A 19436-nucleotide genomic window follows, 5' to 3' on the forward strand; every position below is an offset into this window, starting at 1 on the left:
ATATTTTGCTGCAAAAAAAAAAAATAGCTGAAGTTTTATCTTATTAGATAAAACAGATGTTGACAAAGTTTTCCTTTGGGGACAAAATTTAGAGTTGAAAAAAGGTAATAAATCGCAATATATTGCAAGATATTTTACTGCAATACATTTAAAATCACAATAATATTGCATCATGACTTTATTATCATGATAATATCGTATCATGTATCCTCTGGTGATTCCCACCCCTAGTATACAGCAGCATGCTTTTCTATTATTACCACAAAACGTAGAATTCAAGATAATTTCCATTATCTTTTAATTGAGATACTTACTGACTTTAGCAATAGCAGTTTAGAAAATGCTATTGAGTGGATCTTGCGTTATTTTACCAGAGCTTTTGACCACATCTCAGTCTTCATCAACAGAAGAGTTATAATTTCTTGGCACTATATTTTCTGCTAGAAAGAAATAAACATTTTTAAACCGGCTTATTAGAGATAATATGTTTTTTTGGAAGATAAAAAATGAGGAGTTTTAAGGAGAGCTTATAGTTTTACACCAGTTGTAGAGAATGAGCTGACTTTATCAGTAGTCTGACTACTGCTAAAATGAATGCATTACAGACAGAAAGTTTAGAAATTTATCATAATTCAACATTACTATTAAAATTACCACCAAGTTATTACCATTTGTGATCAAATACCCTCTGGGAGGAGGTTACTGAAATCTTTAAAAGGTAAACTGTTGGAACTTTCCCCAACATTATATTTTTAGATTATTGTTTTTGTATTGTTTATTCATGGTAATTTGTGCATTTTATGTTTGTGTTTGCCATGTTTACATCTACACAATCCCTAAAAACTTCTGTTGTAATGGCAATAAAGTTGACTCAACTCTACTAAACTTAAGGTGTTTGCTGATCAAACTGGTCAAACTCCCTCCACTGATGAACACCAAGTGTTGGAGTGATTCTGTATCTGTAGCTACATAAAAAGCTAGTAAGTACACCTTGTGTTAAGTTGTGTTGTCAAATTGATTTTTGTTTTTGTTTTTGATAATTCAATCATTCTATGAAATGTCCAAAACAAAAATCCCTTGATAAAATAAGCCAATTTGCCTGAAATATTCCAACTCCCAACCCTAGCCACTGAAGTGTAAGGATCCAAATTCCCCAGACATCTCTGTAGGTGAGCAGAAACCCTGAAAACCTGCCACAGCATGCCTCAGCAGAGCCCAGCCTGGGAGGGACCAGCACAGTTGGGTCAGCCAAGGTGCCTGCTGGTACAAGCAGCAGGTCAGTCCAACTTGGAAGTGCCAAACTAAATCCTGCGGTGGTTCAGCCTCAGTATTATGGCCGGAGCTCCCTGTGACTAAGCCCCAGTCCCGGGGGGTTAAATGTGCAAACAGCCCAGTGCGTCTGAAAGGCTGCCAGTGCCGCGCCACGATCGACAGGGGAGAATGTTTCAGCTGCACAGCGGTCTAGGCTGGAAGGTTTCAAGGGATATTGTTTCCTCAAACAAAATGCTTCTATCTGAAGTGCACATTGATATTCCTCAGGAGACTGGCCGTGACTAAGGCTGTGACTTGACTGAGATTTTGATGATACAAAGTCATATTGTACTGTTTTCAAATGTCAGTCTGTGTGGATTTTTTTCGGGGGGAAAACCTCATAGGACGCTTTATGATTTTCATTTCCTTTTGCCAGGGGGCGTTAATACGCTTCAACTGTTTAAACTCCTTGGACTGACCCTACATCAGGTCTAATGTGTCAGGTTTTGTGGCATATAGGATAGAGGTTGCAGATATTGCAACCAACTAAAACTGCTCCTGTGTGCCTAGTATGTAGAATTATGGTGACCGATGCGAGAACCCAGGCAACAAAAACACGACAATTCTTTGTTTCAGTTCATTATAAACTACTGAAAACATAGTATGAATATTATATACAATTTCTGCCAATAGATGCCCCTAAATCCTTCATACTGGACCTTTATATCAGGTCTAGAATATAAAATCTAAGTTGATTTTTTTTTTTTTTTTAACAGAGATGTATATGTAGCTAAAAAGTATCGAAAATCATCGAGCACTAAAAGTCAGGACTGAATGTCAGTCGGAGACTCCTCAGTTGACTGAGATTGCTTCAAGTTGAGCAGTTGTTTTCTGTCACACTGAACATCCTGCTGAGCCCTATCCAAACTCTCAAATTCTATATGGGAAAAAAAAGGACCAAATAATTGAATATTCATATTGAACAGCCAAATCTGATTTGACTGGCATAATTTAGGTACAGCCCTAGTGTTACCTTAACCTTTGATCATATGGTTCTTGTTTAAAATCAAAATTCTTATTTTGGCAAAGTTCGTTTACGGCTACTTTTTGCTTTGGGTCAACAATCAACATTTGTGAGAAACAATCAAATGGAATTGCTATTCAAATGATTCAGAAATGTATATTGGCTACAACTTCAAACTTGATTGAGACAACCCCATCAAGCACTATTAGAATGACTCTTACAGTAACTTCCACAAAGAGAAGCCTTTTTTTTTTGAGAGAACTTCTTTCGCTAAATGACATATGAAAAAGGTTTTGTGAGAAAACATAGTTATACTTTTCAAAGTAAGGTTTCAAAGTATCCTTCTTGTGTGTACGAAAGCTATTGGCACTAGTATTGTAAATGGTCAAACAACACCTAGCATAAAACAGGTATTGATAACTAGACTGACGATACAAGACCTTTTGGTGAGCTAAAGGCAAAGAGCAGTTCACAGCACCATACCGTTTGCTCTCTGTATGTTGTATCTGTGGGGTATGTGTATATGTCGGGTTGGCACTCAAGATGTATGGAAGCGTGAAGAACATTTTCCTAATAGGACAAATAAACTAATCTAATCTAATCTATTTTTTAAAACATGTCATCCTGTGTGTTCAAAGGCAAAGGTGTCCTTTGTACCTCTCAACAAAATTAACTGTGCAAATGGGGATAGCAGTACACCGTGTAGAAGAGCTTCTCGTCATTCATGGTGTTGCACTCTGTTAGCAATACAAAATGTAATGGAAGTAGCTGTGTGAAGAACAAAAAAAGGGTTCCTTGATAGAGAGGTTCAATCATTGCCTTACTTTAAAGGTTCTGTATGCAACATTCAGAGCATTAATATAGCAGCAAACTACTATTTGCTGAGTAAAGATATAGTGAAGTGATGGCGTCCTAAGCCGAGTGAGTTTCCACCTGGTCCACGATCCAAAATGATCCAAAAAGCACTTTGTTTAGGCACTCGTAGGACTTAAGCTTTATCTGTGCAGCTACAGAAAACTATTTGAGCACACTCATATGTGACTGACTGTACAAAAGGCCAGGCTAAGTTCAGCAAGACCCCAAGAACACAAATCAAAACCAAAGTCTTGAATAAGATATCTGGCCACAATAAGAGAGGATGTTCGTACTTTTACAATAAGTAGATCTGACAAACATGGGGCGTCGGTGGCTTAGTGGTAGAGCAGGCACCCCATGTACAAGGCTGTTGCCGCAGCGGCCTGGGTTTGAGTCCAGCCTGTGGCCCTTTGCTGCATGTCACTCCCCCTCTCTCTCCCCCCTCACACTTAACTGTCCTGTCCATTAAAGGCAAAAAATGCCCCCCCAAAAAACTTAAAAAAACAAAAAAACAAAACAAAGATCTGACAAACACAAACTCATTTCAACTTTTGATCTAGTTTGAAGAGTAAGATACATTGATCAATACACACTTCATGCAAGGTCCTCATTAATAAATCTTTCAGCCACCTTCTTTTTGCCTCTGTCGAAGTCTAAGAGCCAAAGAGCTCCACGATGGCCAAGAGCTGACAATGGCCCGGGATCAATGGGATGTGATAAACCTGCACATCATTAACTGTCCTTGCATCAATATGAAGGAAAAGGTCCAGCCGCAGACCTGAAGCCCAACACACTTGACGAGACACTCTACAGACATTCGTTTCTCATCCCTCCACTAACTCATCTTATTATTGTTGCTGTAGAGAAACTGAGAACTTATTGATCCCAATATCCATTTCTCACCAGGGATCAGAACAACTGCAAAGCCACTTAAAAGCTATCGATTGTGGCTTCAAGAGCCAGGCCCGACAAGCCTCATTTACAGCAAGTTGGAACAACCTCCACTGACCAGCATTCAGAGATGAAGCCTCAACAAACAGCACAAGACCAGGTGTTGACATTTTAAGTCATTTATGAATGCAATTTGTTCTTTTAGATTTTTCTTAGCTACATATTCTGTTATAGTGATCTAAAACTGAGGCTGGTTCCTGAATCTATTAGACCCGACCCCGTTTAACTTAACTGGTACTGACATATTTGAGGCCTGAAGCCCACCCAAGATGAGACCCTATATTACCGTGTTACAGGCACAATAGACTCAACTCCTTGAACACTGATAGCTATCAATACCCTTCATATGTAAGCAACATAAGAAGTGCATTAAACTACAATGAACAAAAACACAAACAAACCTTTTTGTCTGATTTTTCTGCGGTCTAGGCCTCTTCTTTACCTTTGCATGTCTATAAACGAATCTGGGACCTTTTTGGGTTCAATCAATATAAACACAGGGGGTTTAGGTAGATATGCATTGACTCTGTTAGCTGCTTTAGCCACAGGGCCCAAACTGCTTAGAAGGATTACATTCGGGACTGGTCTTCACTCAGTAAAAATCAACAAAGCATCATCAAGATAAGGCTGCTCTCAACATGTCAAGCTTCCTTAACCATCCAGATCCCCCCATCTCCACAATACAAATAGTCTTTTCAATGGCTGCTTCCAAACTATTCCTCTGCTCAGGCTGCACATTCTGTGGTGAAATCAGGGCTGAAGAAAAGATGAGAGACGGTAAATATTTGGATGGGGCTGGGTGAAAATTCAAGACAGCAGAGAGAGCATTTCCACATGTGGCTTCATCATACACAGTGGTTTAGTTCAGGGCTGGTTGCCAGATGTCTTATGCAATGCAGCACAGAATTTTATTTTGGGGGGGGGGGGGGGCTACCATACTAATGGAGTGTGGTCTTGAATTTAGTAAGATCCCCTGTGTGCAGAGAAAAATCCTGTTCTACACCCTGTTTTGTTCATTTGACAAAAGCTTCATTTTGCAACATAAAAACACAAAACATCCATCCATTTTCTAACCGCTTATCCTCTTGGGGGTCGCGAGGGTGGGTGGGAGGTGGGGGGATGGGCTGGAGCCTATCCCAGCTGACATTGGGTGAAAGGCAGGGTACATCCTGGACAGGCTGCCAGACTATTGCAGGGCTGACACATAGAGACAAACAACCATTCACTCTCACATTCACATCTATGGACAATTTAGAGTTATCAATTAACCTATCCCCAATCATGCATGTCTTTGGACTGTGGGAGGAAGCTGCAGTACCTGGAGAAAACTCACGCTGACACGGGGAGAACATGCAAACTCTGCACAGAAGGGCTCCCACACCCGGGATCGAACCAGGAACCCTCTTGCTGTGACGCAACAGTGCTAACCACCACACCACCATGCCTCCCCAACACAAAACATTCTGATCCAAAATATTTTTATATGCTCTTTGTACTATGTACATTATTTAAATTTTGAGATATAGAGTAAAAGGAGGTTCATTGTTCCTCTGGTGCCACTGGAAGCTTTTGTGTGGCATGATATGACATTAAATTTTCTGCAGCAAGAAATGAATATTGTTGCTTTTACAGTTTTTATTTCAGATTGATATACAGGATTATGCAAACGACCATCTCCTGCATAATTACTACGAAAGACTACGTTTGCACCACACATATGGTAAGATAACATAGGATAATGGGGACAACAGAAACCTTACCTTTCTGCTGCAAAAACTGAATGCTTTATCTATTATGGTTTTCAGTTTAGATCAATATACATCCAGGATTATGGAAACGGAGATCTCCCTCGGCCATTAGAGGGAAATACAGGCATAAGTATGGTGAAATACCATGTTTGAATGCACACAAGGTAAGGTATGACCATGTCATCATCATGACATGATGACTCTGAAGACAGAGGCTTTAACTTTCTGCTGCTAAAAAATGAATGCTCTAGCTATTATTGTTCTTATTTTAGATATAAAAAAAATCATGCAAACAACGATCGCCAGCGGCCATACGCAGGAGAGCCATTTTTAAAGGGTTGATACAGGCAGCCATAAAAAAGAAAACTTAACCTATTACATTAACTTATTACTTGTTTTTTACATTGACAATGGATCAAATGAGTATGTGTTATGTAAGGGTAGTTACTTGTAGTGATGAGCTCACAGAGAATCACAAACCAGTAAAACTTTTTAGACTATTTGGATCATTGTTTCAATTTTCCAGCCCTCAACTCTGCTCTCAACCTTGTCTCAGCAGCAGGCAGTTGTTTTAACCAACAGAAATCTGATAAACCAACTTAAAGCTACCTGCCAAACACCAAATGCATGCCAGATAGAGTTACTAGCAAGTAAAGCTACTAGCGAGTGAACATGGAGGAGCATTTAGCCACGAAAGAAAAAAAACTGACTCCATGACTCCAAATGAATGTTAATGTTGCTCTGCATCTGCTGGGTGTGAAAATAATGTAGGCAACATGTTGAACTTGAATACACGACAATATGTCATTGTTGTGTTTCAGTTTATTCTGCTGCCCCCAAATGGACAAAAAACAAACAAACAAAACAATACAATCAACTAAAGCAGCTTTAAATTCTGACATACCTCCACAGAGTAAAATGTGCCAACTTCTGATAACTGAAAGTTTGTAATACTTTATGCTACAGATACATTTTGGCCAGTTCTCAAAAACTATGGAGGTAAATGACCCCATGAGGCTCAAGATAAACAACAGGCCAAAATGCAGATGAGCTGATGAGTTAAACCAGATTATAAAGCTCTGTGGATGTTGTATTCTAACATGTATAAGCAGACTGACCACAGAGCCCTGTGAGAAACTTTGTTCACTTGGCCCTAGCTGGTAGGAGATCCCCCTCTGTATGCAGGAACTCCTGCCCAGAAAGGGGGGGGGCAAGCAAACAATAATATAAACCCTGCAGCTGGGTTTGATGCAGGGGAATCACATTAATAACCTGCAGATGTACACAGCATGAATCAGAGCTTCAGCACACACATGTTGTCATCAGGACGCGTACGTCTGATGCGTAGTGTTAACTATTTCAAAAAGCAGAGGCGGAAGAAGAAGAAGCACACACACACATGGATCTTTACTGCATCCAAAGTATGTAAACAGGACCACAGGCACATTTGAAATGCATTAACATGCAGAACATGGTGATAACACAGATGGAACAGCATGAGGATTTGATATCTGACCGGCACACTGACAGATGGAAGCCTTGAAAGGAAATTGGTAACATACAGTGTGTAGGCTCACCTTTAAAGTAACTTTTTGGAAAATGTGCTTCTTTGTACTCCTCTTACAATGACACATTGTGGGTTTTTTTTTTTAACTTCAACACAATGGAGCTATTGATCAACAACAGCTGTTTGCAATGTCTCTACAATCTCAAAAGTCATGGGGCTAGATGCGTAAAGCTCTACGTAGATCCACAACTAAATCTATGTGCACACAGACAAATATACATACACATTTTCAAAGTTGTGCCTTCACATGGTTCAGTTCTAAACTCAATCACTACTTTGTGACACTGGGTAAACTGCCTTTAGGTCCTAATAACCTTTTTTGCACACCAATACTTCCATCTGCTTCAACAGTCTTTAGACTGTTAGCACAGTTTTACCAAGGTGGCAAGGTTTTCCACCGGAGTATAACTTTATGTGTGGGAAATGTTCATACACCTGGCCTTGTCATTACTCTTCTGTAAACACTGCATGGGTGCATGTTTTGGTGACAAGCATGCTGGCTTGCATGTTAATGTACGTTTTTTGTGTTGCTAGAAAAAAGTGTTTTTGACAGGGTTTCCATTCAGTCTTAGTGCTAAGCTAGGTTTAACATGCCCATGACTCATCTCTGTGCTGAATACACTGAGATGAAACAGATATATTTCTTAATGGATTCTGGAACTGATGGAAAACAAGCCAACAAATACTCATAAAATGTTGGACTATTTCATCTAGCCAGTATGAAAACCTGTCTTCCCAGAATCAAGTCTGGCAGTTTCTCTGACACTTGAGCAAAGGTTTTAACCTTGTCACCACTCAGGCAATTCTACTGAGGACTTTACTTGAGAATAAAATCTCCATTGAACGCTCCAATTTTAGTAAAAACAACTGTAGACATACAAAAAAAATCAACAGCAAATATTAGGCAGGGTCCGACATTAACGGTTGCCCGAATGCCCGGGGCAAGTAAAAATAGCCGGCGGGCCAGCAGACACTGCGCAGACATGCCCGATCGGGCAAGCAGCACCGACTCGGACACACACACATACCGGACAGCCTCTCAGTCCTTAGCCGCTAATGTTAGCTCATGCACAACACAGGTACCACACAGAAACTTTTACAAAGGGTCATAATGCGCTTCTAGTGACTGTCAAATCGCCAGCGAAAGTTGTTTTAAATGCGGACACGGAGAACGGCCGTTTGTGCCTGCTCTCATGGGACAAAGATCCTCTGAGAAGGAAGACTGTTCACTCTGCTCTGCCGCCAGGAACAAACTGGGAGGCAAAGATCCTCTCTGAGGAAGAGGGCTCACTTTGCTGCAGGGTTCACCAAAATGTTTTTTTGTTTTTTTTCTTTTAATAAATTGAACACACATTAAAGAACATACAAGATCCTGTAGAGAATTAATACATATAATACAATACAATAAACATTGTCAAATTAAATGAAGGAAGAGGATTTTTTTAAAGGCAAATTAAATATTGGGGATTTATGTAAAAATATACATAGAGACATATAAATAATTATATAATTAAAGATATGTAGGCTATGTTAGGTGAATACTCCTGTCAGTGACCCTGACCACTGGCATTGGCAAAAGAACTGGAGTTGGTCCCCGGACGCTGCACTGCGGCTGCCCACTGCTCCCAGTGTATACAGTAGGATGGGTCAAATGCAGAGGTCAAATTTCGTTTCAATGTATGTAATGTGCTGAGAAAGGACAATAAAGAATCTTCTTCTAATAATAATTTCTTAATAACTAGGAGATAACAAAAGAATAAAGAGATTTCAAAGACTTAAAAAATAAGGGACATGAATCAAAACAACAAGAAACGAGATATATCCCCAGTCATGCACACCCAGTTTTAATAAACTCAGTACTGTTTTTCAACACATATATTGTTTTGTCTTCATTCAATGTAGTTAGCACATATTGTTATTGCGCCATTGGTTTTGGCCTTGGTGCCCCACATTTTGGCCGTGATGCCCCAATAAATTTGTATTTATCAAAGGCCAAAGTGGCCTTGCCCTAAAAATATCTTAACTCCAGGCCTGTAATCGTGTATTTCCTCTCCTGTTTCTGTCCTCGGAGGGGCCAGTTGCAGTGTGCTGCTTTTTTATGTGCTGCTGCCTCCATTGGCTGAGCGTCTCTGCTGACGTAAGATATAAGTCATGAGCAAAAATATGCAGCACACAGCTAGAAAAAGAACCTCTTAGGCAGGGCAAGTAAGAATTTAGATGGGGCAAGTAGATTTGAGAAGTACTTGCCCGGCAGGGCAAGTAGGAAAAAACCTTAACGTCGGACCCTGTTAGGTTTTCACATTTGTGCCTCAGAATGACAGAATTTCTCACAAGTTGTCTTCATGCCTATATCATGCTTGGCAGCTCCTGGGACGCATTGGCTATGGGATACATCAATATTAATTTTATCAATACTGTACAGCAATGAATATTTAGCAATGTATTGAATATAACTGATGATGAATGTTGTGTAATTTAGTCATGTTGTTAAAAAGAAGTTATGATGACACTGATAGCTTTGAATTAGAAGGCCAACATATTCGCATGAGTATGAACAGTAAACTCACCTACATAGATAGCTTATTTGTCCTCAAGGAGGAAATTCTTTTTCACAGTAGGTGCATACATGGGACACGAGATGTATATAATTTTACCACCAAAATTGGTGCATATGCAGGTTTTTTAAACACAGGTGATAGAATCTTTTTTTATGCTCAAGGGCACCTTGGCAGTGCCCAGGAGGTGAACTGGCACCTCTCCAGCCACCAGTCCACGCTCCATATTTGGTCCGGACGTGGACACAAACAGGCGACCCTCTGGTTCCCAAACCAAGAGCTACTGCCGCCCCAATGTAAACTGCTCTGTGGAAGATGAGTATGCCCTTCTGTTTCTTTTCCACTGGTATGTCATGTTTGGTTTCAGGAATGCGCTGGAAAACAGGTTAGTAAACAGCAGAAAGCAGTAAGGCGGCCAGTGAAAATGTAATGGTGTTTGCTTCCTTTTTATATCACTTACTTATTCAGTCTCTTTCAAACTTGTTGCCAAATAATTTTGAATGATGTTTGAGCACTGCTTGAATGGAGACGGACAGTATTTTTTGGCAGTGCCTCACTGCCTTGCATTGGAAAAGAGGTGAAAATTTGTGCGCCAAACCGTGTCATATATCCATCATTTCCGACTTGAAGCGATCGGAGCTGGAGCTGACAAAAACACGTGCTTGCAGAGTCATTTGTCTCAGGAATGAATTTTGATTGTCACCTTTCCCATTAAATACAAAAGCCAGATGTTAGCTGGTGTTAGTGGGTTTTTTGTCCAGTGCGAAAGGGGCTACATAGAGTGCATAACACAAACAGGTGTGTCATACAGAATACTGCAGAATTTATACAAAAGAGACAAAGATATGGATTAGCATTCTGCACACCGCAGACTGCATTTCTTGTGAAATGAATAGGAGGTTACTTATTTAGAGCTTGTGTGGCTGTAGGAACAAAAGTCTTGCCACTTAGTCACCTGTCTGTAGTTTCCATCTCTGTTTGTGGTCAGACACATTCTTCCAACCAATACCCCCCCCCCCCCCACACACACACACACATTGCAAATGTTTTCCGATGGACTCATAACTGTCTTGACAACATGACAAATTGCACCAAATTCAGTCTTTCTTCACGTCCTCACTCCCCTTTTTTGGTTCCCATTCCGACAAATGGAAAAGCAATCCAAATGCTTCAGAAAAGTATATTGGCTACAACTACAAACTGGATTAAAGACAAACCCACCAAGCACTATCGGAATGGCTCTCAACTTTTCCACAAAGAGAAAATCAAACCACACAACCCACTGAGTAACATCTAGTATAAAATCATCACTCTGAGGACATCAAACAGTCCAACACACACTGTTATATTTACACCAGAAAGCAGAAATGAGATAACAATATAATCATATTTACAAAGCCAGTCTGATATGGCTGATGCTCTTTTATACAGAAAGCTTTTCAAATGCCCGTTTACTGCTACACCCCCTCCTCTCACAGTGGACAGTCTGTCTTGGATATTTCGGCTTGACTGAGTGTGCAGATTCCCGCCCTTGGGTGCTGAGTAGTTGTGCTGATGTAAAGTACAAGTCACTGCTCTCTGTGGCCAGTGACACACTTCCCACTGGAATAGCAAGTAGCAGGAAAAAGTCTTGATGCTTTGCTGAAACATCACTGCTGCATGATAAATCACAGGCTAAGAGAGGACCTCCTGTCTGTGACACAGAAACACACACCACTAAACACACATATGGCACAAACACTGATGAGATAACTGACTTCAGTCACTGTGACTTACGCCATCACACTGATGCAATTCAGTTGAGCCCAAACATGGTCACTTCTGGCTCCGAAAATCCAAGATGGCGACAACCAAAGTGCAAAACTCAAGGCTTCAAAGTAGGTGTCCACAAACCCATGGATGACGTCACGGTGGCTACGTCCATTACTCTTTTACAGACTATGGTTTAGACAGAGAAATACTAGCTTTAACAAGAACACAGACCCACTTATTTGTGTAACTCTACTTTGCCCTCACCATCGAACTGTGTGTTTGTACAGTACATGTGTGATCAGAGACAACTGTGAAAATGGAAAGCAAGACTAACAACTGCCTATTGCATCCTTTTAATGCAGTCATAGTTTGACACTGACATTGTTCAAATATTCCAGTATCAAAGCTAAGGTGATTAAGCATTTTAGGCTATATGGCAAAAAAGTGAGTGGCCACCTCAACACTAAACCAAAGTTGTCTTACAGCTATGGGTATTAATGTGCTACTATAACAGCCACTGATCCTCTGGTTTCAGGCTCTTCAGGATGGCAGTGTAAGTCTGACCACTCCACTGGAATCATTCCTATATTTTAACTTTTTATTACAGCTTAGTTTATCCTCACATTATGTATTGTAATACTGTTGGGCCCAGTGCCGTAATGGAAACACGTTCCCCCTTAGGGTAAAAAACCACCCAAAAAAACCTTGGACTCTGAAGCCCCCCCCCCCCGCGGTGTGGGGGTATACTTTACGGGCGTGGTTGGGCTGCCACATCCCACTTATCTTAAAAAGATTTTTATAATTCAAAAGAAACTTTTGAGATTGATTACCTTTGCTAAAAGATGCGACTCATCTCCATCTCTTATTCGAAAATATCAACTTCTATCAATTTTTAATATGAAAATATACCAGACTTGCATATTCATGTATGCATATGGACATCCAACTCTTGACTTGCCCAGCATTTTCCAGAACTTTTTCAAGTCCTCATTAGACATTCACTTATATTCCACAAGACACTCTAAGGACTTTTATCTTGTCGAACTTCCCTGAATCAATATTCCCTGAAAAACAGAGGACAATCTCTTTGGAACGACCTACTTCCATCTCTGAAATCAACATCTACATTATCGTTATATAAAAACATCTGAAAAGGACTCTAATTTACAAAGACTCGTAACACTTAATTGATTCATTTGTTATGTTTGCTTGTAAATACGTTTTTTGTAATTTGTACATTTATATTAATTTCTATTAATTTTGTATTAAGCTCAATGCACCACTGTGCCCAAGTACAGCAGCACAGAGCTGCTAGCACTACGATATACTTAGTATTTTTGACTCTCAAACTTTAATATCAGCATCAGTAAGGCTATTCTATATGGTGATTTTGAAACAGTAAGGGATCTTTCCAAAAGTTGGGACTAGCCCAAACCACTTCCACTTACTTTTGGCCATATAATTTAGAGACTTTAATAGAGCAGAGCAACCATTAGGCCATTAGTGTTACTTTGACACGTAACAGCTTAACTTCATAGTAAACTTTTACATAAACTGGTTAGACACCAGGAGTCAGGTGCAAAATGAACTTTTCTGTCCATGGGCCAAATGGCTCGTGAATGTTTATATTTTACCAGTCAATATATTACTATTGTCTTTGTGGCTGGTGTGTGAAGCAAATCTGCAGTATCAGCCACATGCATATTTTAAGAGCATTTGGCCAGTGGATGGTGCATATTTTGTACCCTGATTTCCCCCAGAAAAATACTTCAGTTCTCTCTGGTACACTTGCATTTTATATCTCAGGTTTTCTTGGAAATATAAGTATGAATCAATATTATTATGATATGGATAATAATAGGCACTATGGCTGGAAAGACGAGATGTTTTAGGAAAATACCCAGACACCTGGAAAGAGTTCCAGCCTTTATGCTTGGAAGCAGAAATGGTTGGACTGCAGTCAAACTGAGGAGAAGTCAAACTTGGAAAACATGCTAACAGTCAATGAACAGACATTCTTCAGTCTGTTTCACCACTAAACTGCTTATACAACTGTAAACAACACTTAAACAGTTCACAATTTTTCAATCTTGTTTTCATATCAGCAATGACCATAATACAGAACTGTTTCAGTTCACCAGCAGTTGACATCTAAACATTTACCATACAGTCATCACATGCGGGAATTTCATACTAATGGAAACTACAGATGCTCTTTTCAAGGATCCTCAGCTAATGTTTCCAGGCTCAGTGTACAATATGAAGTCATATCCTTCCCCGTGGTCCTGATGATTTACACTAATTTACCAATGTCTCCAAATTAGTGTTACTGATGTTAGCACCTCTTTTATTGCCCATTTCCACACATTGAGAAACTGAGTATCTAAGCACCAGGAGGACATTGAAACCTCGGCCCCCGCAGACCTTGAGAGGTAAAAATAAAACAGAGAATTGTGTCCTTTAGCTCAGACATACAGTATGCAACCCAAAGAGAGGAGCTGCAGAGCATGTCACCTGATAGCCCAGCTTGAGGAAAAGGATTTAATAAAACATATTCTGCTCCAAAAATAGCCAAGGGTTTGATGTCTGGCAAGGACATCATCACTAAAGCAAAGAGGACCGTGCTCATGCACATGCACAAAGTTTATGTAATGTTAAGAGCGGGTCAGCCATTAATCTTAAGGGTGGTAGTTTAACTAGTAGAGACCAAATGTACGCATGTTTTCAGGGAAAAAATGTAAGTTACTTGGACAAAATGTCAGCTTAATGGATGTCATATAATGTAAAGTTGCTGCAATACTCAGAAGTACAGGCATGTTTGAATGCAAGCTGTGTTAAGAAGTGTATAATCTCTACTATTACTTTTATGTTCTATATTATGGTACTTTTGACAACATCAGGAAGAACCCTTACAGTTCTCAGCTGCTCCAACAATAGTGGCAAACTTCAACTTTGGACAAAGAATGAGCTTAGGTAACAGTGCTTAGCTAATGTAGCTAACGTATTTTGGGCTAATGTTACACTGTCTAGAGGCTGCGGTGTTCCAACAGAATAAATTAACTCAATGAACTAACTGTGGTGTTGTTGTGAAATATACCATTAGTTTCCATTTCAATTTAATCAATTTTAAATGCGTACTCATCTATTTATTACCCACACCAACCATTTACAGATGCATTCAGCTCAAAGTCACCAATTAACATGGTTGTTAAACCAAATACAAGTGTTGTTGTTGATATGTGCTACATATGTGCTAGCTCGAGATAGGCTACCTTTGCAGTTACGCGCATTCTAACAGCATAAATGGAGCTAGTAGTGCCTGTAGTGGGAGCATTATTTGACAGAATATACTGGCCTAACAAAATATGCCATCCTTGAAATCTCAAATAAAGATGTTATAAAAGAGTTTCAAAATATGCTCCCCATATTCTTACAGCGCACTTCCCCCGATTATAATCACTTTTGATAGAGTAGTGTGAACCTGCAATCTATTTGAGCTACATTGGCATTTTTCAACAAGGCAGCATAAATTGACAGAACACTGGCAGCTCTACGTTTAGTGGGAGTCATCTTTTTAACCATGGATAACTTAACTGTTATTTTATATTTTTCATGTTATGCTGAAGTTTGTCATCAATTTCTGGGATGATTTAGAAAATCAACAACCCTTACTGCTCTCGTTGTCAGCAGGCAGCAGCAATATGACTTGCCACTGCAGTAATGGCGATGCTGCAAGATGGCGGGAAACACACAAAGCAGTTGCTGGATTTGTGTATATTTGCAGGGTCCAAACCCAAGCTGACTGACATCACTATTACATCATCAGGGTTAACCACAGAAGATGATTTACAATTGTTTTCACAGGGCGAGTAGCATTCCTCGTGACAAGCACTGTACATAGACTTTGATATGTAAAGTGGATGAATCCTCTTTATATTGAGGGTTTTTTGATGAGACACTGTTCCTCTGGGATCTTGTGTAAAAGTCAGAAAAACGTGCAAGTTGCATTTCTGCTCAGCTGACTCTCAAATAAGTTACACAACCTGTAGTTATAGGTGTCCTGTTACTGGAAGTTCACTGCAAGTGCATTTCTTGTTAACCCATCAGTATACTGTTAGTACCCCACTTTCCAGAAAGACACTAGCTTCCATGTATTTCAGTGCAGGCTGAAAATCACTGTGGAGAGCACAATACTTAGTACTGCCTGAATAATACACTATACTTTGGAAAAAATATATATCAAGTATATTTTATTCACAGTAAATGGGCTCCAATTCAAAATAAGAGCAGTGTCTGGCATTTTGGTTATTATGCTTGTTCGCCATCTTGCTGGGAGATTGATAGCACTCTTATGAGAGTGCTATCAATCTTCTCGTCCAACTTCCCGTATAAAAGAAAATAAGCGTATTTCCCAAAACTGTTTAAGTATTCCTTTTCAAAAAATGGACTCTTGGGTTAGTTATTCCAAAGAGTAACTTATTCAATTATGATCATAGGTAAAAGCCTGCCAGTACTCACCCTTCTGGTGTTGTCTAGGACTTTGGGGTCAGGCCGGCCATAGTTGGGAGGGTTGGCGTGGGGGTCGTAGCCCAGTCTGGACAGCATGGGGGCGATGACAGCCATGTCCCTCACAACATCAGCCGGGATCTTCCCCACCCACTTGGACAAGGCCTCCACATTGACAGGCTTGATGACCTGGTCTGTGGACCTCTCCACCCTGGCAAGACACAGAAAAATACTGATTTCAGCTGTGATCTGAAATAGTTTGTCACTTGATCAGTTTTTGGATTGGTTCAACTTCTCCAGACACAGTTTAAATTACGTAAAAATACAAACTAATTTATTAAGACTTAATTTAACATGGTTTTTCTACATGAAAATTCTGAGAAGGGGCTGAAAGCAGATCTACTCTTTCTCTTGATTGTGGTAGGTTTTGACTTCAGCTTTCCCCAGCGCTGGCACGGTGTAACTAGGGCTAGACCGGTAACAGGTAGACCAGTAACAGTGTGCATCAGTAGGGCTGAAAGGACACATCAGAGGGATTCTGCCATGCATGTTTGAGCCTCAGTCAGACCAAGGCTTAGATGAGGAATCTGCTGTGCACCAACATCAGCAACTACTGAATGGTAAGTGTAGTTAGCATCTTTTATTTAGTTATGTTGTTTCACGTCAAAACTTTAAGAATGCTAATGCAACTCTGCTCTCTGTACTGACAAGTCTGCTCTGCTCTGGAGGTTTCAGGTTTCTTTGCCGGTGTAGTGTCAAAGTTTCTTTCCCTGTTAATGTGTGTTTCCTGTATTTGACAGCGACTGGCTTGCGTATTAGTGACATACCTAATCTATCTTGTGTGGAGTAAGTTTGAATCTCAGATTTTAGCGAAATGCACAAACACTGCCCCTCTAGTCAGGGTCAGACATTTTAGGGGATGTAAACAGAAGACAAACACATTTTTGAGTGAAGGGTGACTTGAAGGTTTTGAGGGTTGTTTAAGCATTCATTTGCAATGCCCAGAGGTTCCCAGGTTTTAACACCAAGTGAGTCAACCAAGCGGTTACGTCTTTTCTACATGATGTACCTGTTACTTTATGCAGCAAGGTTTCTTATATCTTGGAAAAATGCATTTCATTAACCATATACACTTACCTGTATTTTAGATTTGTGATTATACATTCAAGGGCTATAATCAACCAAAGAAAATCTTGGTGGACTGAAATTCGACCTAATCTTCAACCAATAGATTGGTCAAAGGGGAAAAAATTTATTCTAGATTAATAACATCGCCACAGTGCACTGACTGCACTCTACCTGATAGCAATGTGAATCCACCAAAGTGTTTTTTTTTTCTTGTCACAGGGCTCGACATTAACACTTGGGGGCAAATGAGTTCAGGCAAGTGGAATGCCTCGATTGAAAAACAAATGTGATCTCCAATGTGATACTATTTTGAAATAAACTGCGCACTGTAATGCTATTCCACCTGAGCTGTATTTTTGAGTCCATCTCACTACCAAGCTTTGAACAAGACTGATGAGAAAAATCTGACACACTGAACACTGTGGAAGTTAACTTTGGGTTGGTCAGTGTCATATATAACATAATGTTAATATATTATGTTGGCCATCCTGCCCCTCCAATAACGACTGTGGCGTGATTGTATTCCTTGCAGAAGCTCTGTAATCCAGCCTTAAGGTTAGTGTCTTTTTGGAGACTTATCAAAATGAATTCATAATGGTAAATCCAACACTGAATGTCTTCTGTGATTATTTAGCCGTTGTGCTCATCACTGTCACCAGCCATCCAATCACAGTGGAGAAGGGGCAGGACAAATACCGCAAAGACCAACCATCACAGAGGACAAATAAAAGTGCTGAACAACAACTTTAATATCCACCTGGGTAAAGTAAGGCTTTGGTGGACACACGGCTTTATTAAAGTGACACTAGTGACTGTCCGACCAATGAGACTTTGGTCAGTTGGACAACAGCATATTGACCAACCATGCGACCATTCATCTAGAAGGTGACAGCTCTACTGCATTCTTAGCTATATGCCACTTCTCATACATTACTATATATAACCCATTAAGACTGCTCCTTACTGTTAACCTGCTTATGTTTCTGATCTGTACTATGTATATAATTTTGGCACTGTGTATATTTTGGATCTGCACCTTGTTATCTTATATTTAATTTTATGCACAACGATTTCCCTCAGGATATAAAAGTTCTACCTTATCTTTAATTAGTAAACTTACCAGCAATTCACAAATCACAGTTATGTTAGTTCTTGCTGGCTCATATCGTGTGTTACAGACCCACCCCCTGTTTCTGAATTGCTGTAATTAGCAGTATTGAATGTGCACACAGTTCCCTTTGAGCCTTGCACAACCAAGTGCAACAGTTAACACACTTTCAACACCATTTAGTGACCACCCCTCACTGCATGGTATTAGCATCTGTAATCAGTCAGAGCATTAGCGTCGTTAGCTCAGCTTGTCTCCAAATGGCCTAGTTTGCAATAGACCGGTCCATCTCTCAGTTCTGTCCACTGTGAGGATCTAATATGCTGTAATTTGATCAAGAGACAATATTAAAGATCATTTCCTGGCCTCTCTGTCTCAGAAGGTCCCTGTTAAATATGCTGAATAAATTACCCTTCACTCTATCAGTTAATTCCGCTGTCAACATGCATCACATTTCATATGATTAACCATTCGTGTTCAGCCTGTCTCAAACTCAACATATGAAATGAGCAGCTTCCTTCAGCTCAGTTATTCAGTTTGATCCCAATGAATAGGTCCAAGGGGAACTATTTTGAGATCTGTGCAAGGTCATTAAAGGGATAGTGCACCCAAAAATGAAAATTCAGCAATTATCTACTCACCCATATGCTGACGGAGGCCCTGGTGAAGTTTAGAGTGCTCACATCCCTTGCGGAGATCGGCGGGCGGAGCGGACAGCACACCTAATGGCAGACGGCGCCCCAGACTAACGTTCAAGAACACAAAATTGAATCCACAAAGTATCTCCATACTGCTCATCCATAGTGATCCAAGTGTGCTGCAGCCCCGACATAAAAAGTTGTTTCGAAAAACGTCATATGAACTCTGTTTTTAGCCTCACTGTAGCCTGTAGCTCTGACTGCTTCTCTGTGCTCTGCGTTCACGTGTGCGCGCCTGCGCGAGACCAGCGCAAGCATGAGCTTTGCTCACCCGTGTTTATATCACGTGACAC

General features: G+C 40.1%; 1 protein-coding gene across 2 annotated transcripts in view; it reads right to left on the reverse strand.

The window, feature by feature from the left end:
- The window catches only part of tpst1 (tyrosylprotein sulfotransferase 1), a 74378-nt gene that overhangs the window by 9695 nt on the left and 45247 nt on the right, over positions 1–19436 (reverse strand). For both annotated transcript variants that reach the window (XM_050073250.1, XM_050073241.1), the window contains exon 3: positions 16222–16420. In XM_050073250.1, coding sequence (XP_049929207.1) covers positions 16222–16420 — 199 coding nt within the window. The remainder of the gene's footprint in view (positions 1–16221; positions 16421–19436) is intronic.

The sequence above is a fragment of the Epinephelus moara genome, chromosome 2 (assembly GCF_006386435.1).
Source record: "Epinephelus moara isolate mb chromosome 2, YSFRI_EMoa_1.0, whole genome shotgun sequence".
Taxonomy (NCBI): Eukaryota; Metazoa; Chordata; class Actinopteri; order Perciformes; family Serranidae; genus Epinephelus; species Epinephelus moara.